The sequence below is a fragment of the Adiantum capillus-veneris genome, chromosome 26 (assembly GCF_014529385.1).
Source record: "Adiantum capillus-veneris isolate H3 chromosome 26, ASM1452938v2, whole genome shotgun sequence".
In the NCBI taxonomy this organism is placed as follows: Eukaryota; Viridiplantae; Streptophyta; class Polypodiopsida; order Polypodiales; family Pteridaceae; genus Adiantum; species Adiantum capillus-veneris.
In genome coordinates, this window is record NC_140956.1 from 76,149,682 (window position 1) to 76,154,538 (window position 4,857).

The 4,857-nt window shown below is 42.4% G+C and overlaps 1 protein-coding gene and 1 non-coding gene across 2 annotated transcripts; both read right to left on the reverse strand.

Moving 5' to 3' along the window:
• Nucleotides 1–414: 414 nt before the first annotated feature.
• On the reverse strand, nt 415–488 carry TRNAV-AAC (transfer RNA valine (anticodon AAC)). Its single transcript has one exon. It is a non-coding gene; the product is annotated as a tRNA-Val (tRNA).
• Nucleotides 489–925: 437 nt separating this feature from the next.
• Nucleotides 926–1,944, reverse strand: LOC147423678 (uncharacterized). Its single transcript, XM_086502242.1, has 4 exons — nt 1,817–1,944; nt 1,595–1,662; nt 1,337–1,445; nt 926–1,037 (listed from the first exon to the last, which is right to left on the reverse strand). The coding sequence occupies exons 1-4, from the start codon at nt 1,942–1,944 to the stop codon at nt 926–928; spliced, it is 417 nt and encodes a 138-aa protein (XP_086358368.1).
• Between the last annotated feature and the right edge of the window lie 2,913 nt (nt 1,945–4,857).

Genomic DNA, 4,857 nt, shown 5'->3' on the forward strand with positions numbered 1-4,857 from the left:
TGTTCTTCCCAGCTTCATGCAGCAATACCGAAGCTTCGTGCTCCTCCCTGGCCCACTAGCTCCTACGCATCGTGTTTCGCCTTGGTCTTTCTGTTGCCTGCCCTGCTACCTGCAAGATTTCTTGGGCTACTTGAATTTCCATCCACTAAATTATTGCCTGATTCTAGCCTCGTACGATTTTTCAAAAATTGGTGAGACTTTAGGTGCTTCTTATTCACTGCATCTCTCAAACCAATCGTGATATAATGTATGCCTCTATCCTCTTCGATTATAGTAGATTCTATCCTCTTGGATTATAGTAGAGGACGATTTTCGAAGTTGCAGGAAAAGTTTGGGATTTGTTCCATTCAGAAAAATTATCCATGGAAGTTCATATAAACCCACAAGCTTCAAATGTAACGCCAAAAACTAACATGGCTTCGCCCGGGCTCGAACCGGAGACCTTCAGTGTGTTAGACTGATGTGATAACCAACTACACCACGAAACCTTGTTGTGCGCGAAGCTGGTTATAATATTAATGTTCTAAAACACTCCAACATGAACGATCGTTCAGAGGTTGGTGAGAAAGGGGAGGTATTCTTCAATGCTTCTTTTGCAAGCGCAGCTGCATGTACTTTTACCTTTTCATGGGAACTCTTGCCTTCAGAATTCATGCCTTGCCAAAGCGCTACGAATTGGATAATATGCTCTTAGAAACTTCTTCAACTCGCATGTCTCTAATGATGTTACCTTTGTAGATTCTCAGCTTCATCATTCTTTCTATTGGATAGAAAGAATCGAGCACACAAACTTGCCACTCTCCTTGTGGCTAACCATCCAACCTAGCTTCTCACGTTGTTCGCGGTGTTACCCTTTACAATAAAAATGAAAGATTTCCCCAACTCATGCTGCTGCCACTTTTTGCTCTTCGTCTTGCCTGCTGCTTTACGTGGTGCTCATCGTCTTGCTTGTTGGCATCACGTGGTGCTTGCCACTGCTTGTCGTCTTACTGCTACCACCATCGAGCGCGTACGGTCCTTGCTGCGTCCCAAGCTTCCTATTATTTGGAATTTCTCTAAATCATTGGGACATACATGGTTTTTTTTTTTGCAGTGGGTGAATACATAATAAACACAAAAAAATGATAATACGTGCTCAACACGAGCCACAGATACCAAATACGTTCACTAAGCCATAATAAACCAACAATCCATAGCTAATACATCCAAAGGCTCCCATGGCCCATCCTCAGAATGCCACCCCAGACACATGACATCCCCAAGATGCATCATAACATACAGTAACCAAGTACATCCACTAATTAGGGTGCCACCCTCGGCAAAAGGAAAACCATACCATCTCAAAAGGGAAGGGGGCCCACAGTCCCCATCACCCGAGCTCAACTCTGAGGTGCCACCACTCAAGAGACGCTCTGCTCCACAACCATTGATGTGCCTCAGGAGACCTATAGAAGCAAAAAACAAGATCAACTGAGGTGACATCACCACTAAACACCGAGGAGAAGCAGGCGGTACTCAAAAAATCGAGAGATCCATAAGCACCAACACATGTAGTCGCATGGAGAAGCCATGCTGTTAGGGGTGAGCCTTGCACCTTCAATTGCCGAGACACCCTCGACCATGCAGGCCACCAAGAGAAGAGCCACCCCTCCCGACGCCGAACTGCAAGTAGCAGATACCACCACCATACTCAACCACCGTTTCAGCTCAACAGAACCAAGGAGGGGCGGCCTCCAACTAGTCCAAAAAAAGAAGCAAGGGGGGAGTGCACAAATGGGTCCATCGACGAGACTGACTAAAACTGTCGAAACATCACTTCACAAGGAAACCCACTTCGCCAGGGGAGAACCCACCACTCGTCGCCACTGCACTAGCTCGGCCTACTAAATCGCCGCCCTGTCGCGCAGGCCCGCCTGGGGCCCCACCTGGGGCCTCCCCGCCCATGCGAACCTCGCAGGCCGCAGCAAAGAAATAGGGAACTCCCTCGCAGCCTATATAGTTTTACTTAAATGGTTGATATCTAGGTTTAATTGCACTAATAGATTGGCCCGTACGATTTTTTTGGGGTTGTTTGGAGAGTATTTTAGAAAATACCTTGTTTGATTTCAAAAGGGGAAGTGTGGGTAGAGTCGTGTTGGGGGTACCACCAAAGCATAACTCCGATGATCAACAATAATTATCGATCGAAAGGGATGAGCTACCCGATTAGGGCATGAAAACATTCACTTATTAGTGAGATCATCATGGCAACGCGAATGGCGACTCTATGAGGTGAGCTTCTCGGCCTATGAAGGAGCTAAGGCACAATGATTGGCAATCCCCACAGCCACTTGTGTCCACCTCAACTCAATTACACACACTAATGATTGGAATGACGCACACATCTCTAATCCCATCATGCAACACAATAATCACAAGCGCACCCACATTGATCTATTGAGCATCTGCACTCCAATCAAACCTATATGCACACGCAAAGAATAGAGGGCAATCAAACAAGATTAGAGCAAGATTAACCACTAATTAGTAATGATCTAGCTAATCAAGCATCATTAGCAATCACAAGAGAGTATGAGAGAGGCATAGTGAAAGAGAATTAAGCATTGATTAGTGTTAATCAAGTCACATGAGAAAGAAGAAGCTCAAGGACTCCATAGCTACACACCTCTTGAGCTCTCACTAAAGAGTGGTCTCAACAAATGAGGCTGAGAACCCTAATTCCACTCACACTACCTTTTATACCTAGGGTAAAAATATGCAATGCCCGGGTGCCCAATGCCTTTAGGGCTGCCACAACTTATTGAATCTGCAACCTAAGCACACTAACTACCTATTCTTCATAGCTTGGAACTCTCATTGAACCTGTAACACGTTACAAATATTACAATGGATTGAAATAAATCAAAAAATTAGTATACATGGCCATTTCGAGAAAATGTAAAAAATGTATAACTCCAATCTTTACTGCTTCTTCGTATTCATCTTTGATGTGCATTCATAAGGCTTGAGCCTTTAGCAACTTTGTTAGCTGACATTGCCTCAATTAACATTCCCCCCTTCCGATTTTAGTGCCCGTCCTCAGGTAGTGTTGAAAAGTGTCCGTCAAGGCTAAAAGGTTTTTGATTGGTTGCCGATGGGTTGTCTTGATGTGTCTTTGAATTTCTTGATGATTTCCATTCCATTGTAGCATTTTCAATGGTCCAAATGGGTCTTTGATGTGAGAGATGATGTCACATTTGTCCGTTGTAGCAACATAATGGCGAGGCTTTGTTTATTTATTAAGAGTATGTACAAGGTACTTGTAGAGAAGTGAGGATCTAAATTAGGGTCTAATACTTGGAGGAAAAAAAGTGCCTTTGGGGTACACATAGTATTGGAGTACTTATTAGCATAGGAAATATTGTATTGACAAAGTGCTGAAGAGATTATTTGTTGATGGATATGGAAATAAGAGGGCAGCAAATATGAGAGTAGCATAATGGAACATTGGTTTGCCTCTTGTAGTCCACTCAAGGTGCATAGGTAGAAGCAAAATGAGTGTCTAATGGATATGTCCAATGATGGGACATCCTATATGCATTCACACAAATGCATGGTTAGCATTATGTTGTGCAAGCAAGTTTTTTGAGAGGTTCTTCAAAAAGAAGGTGTATCTATAAAAGCATATGTCTTGGCTTTACAAGTTGGCACCCCTTTAGGAAAGGTTTTTGTTGTCGAGGATATGTGCTCTCATCTTACTGTGCATTGTGCATGAGTGTTGGACTCTACGTCACTCCACCATGATTAATTTAGTAGACTTCATCTCTTATGCTCATTTCATCTAGCATGAGCGATACGACTTAGATATGCTCAACTCTTCCAGCTTGAGTGTAAGCCTAATAACTACTACTCTTAGCACATAGTTTAAATATGATTTGAAGCTGTGGGACTAACGCTTTTCTCATTTAGTGGTTCAACAGCCCAACTCTGACTATGCCCTGACGACTTGACTGCTCACATTCTTGAGCTTACTACAAACATTTCTTCATGTACAAATAAGATGGAATCCTCAAAAAGTTGATTATTTGAAGGATCAAGTTGAAATTGAAGGTTTCTTTTGCCATACTTGGTTCATCATCTTTGAATCTGCAATTGTGTTGGTTGGGTTGTCCTTCTTGAAGACTCCATTGTCCGTTTGATTCTCCAATTAGGCCTATTGAAAGCAGTCTTTGAGTTGTTGTAGGCCTTTGTTGACAATCAACATCTGGCTTTTGACTCAAATTATCGAGAATTAGGAATCCAAATCTCTTTATTATCTTTGTAGCCTCTAGGTCTTGTTGAGCTCTTGAGATCTTCATGCAATTTTGTCTTAATTGCAGTTGGTCTTCGGTTAACTGATAGCCACATCTTTGTATAGCCTGTGTAGAACCTTTGTTCAAGAGGATGATTCTTTTTAGTCCATGTATGATTTGTATTTCTTTGCAGGTTGCGGCTGACTTTAGTATCATTTGATATTATCCTTTTGTATTGCCTCTTCTTTGGTATCCTAGGATATTGTCGAGGTTGATACCCATTTGGCCTTATTCCTTGGGAGGGTCTCGATTGCACTTCATATACCCTGACCTTTGGTTTTGGTACCCATATGTATTTGTTACCTTTGTAGTACTCTTTTTCTTCTAAATTATATTGTGATGATATCCATCCCATGTGTTTGTCTTTCTGTACTAATCTTCCATCCTCACTCCACACTGGACCATTGACTTTTATCAAACTGCTCAAAACAAAAACTTGCTTGACTTTCTTTTGTTTTCTTGAGTACGTGGACTGATATACTTTTGCTTTTTTGGGTGGCTCCAGAGAGGTTTTGTTTGGGTCATC

Bases quoted from the DNA above. Each gene is read 5' to 3' on its own strand.
- LOC147423678 (XM_086502242.1), bottom strand. From the start codon at position 1,944: ATGGGCGGGGAGGCCCCAGGTGGGGCCCCAGGCGGGCCTGCGCGACAG. The intron at 1,663-1,816 runs GTGATGTTTCGA...TGCTACTTGCAG, and splicing joins GAAGTGGGTTTCCTTGTGAA to TTCGGCGTCGGGAGGGGTGG. The intron at 1,038-1,336 runs GTATGGTTTTCC...TCCAAATAATAG, and splicing joins CCCCCTTCCCTTTTGAGATG to GAAGCTTGGGACGCAGCAAG.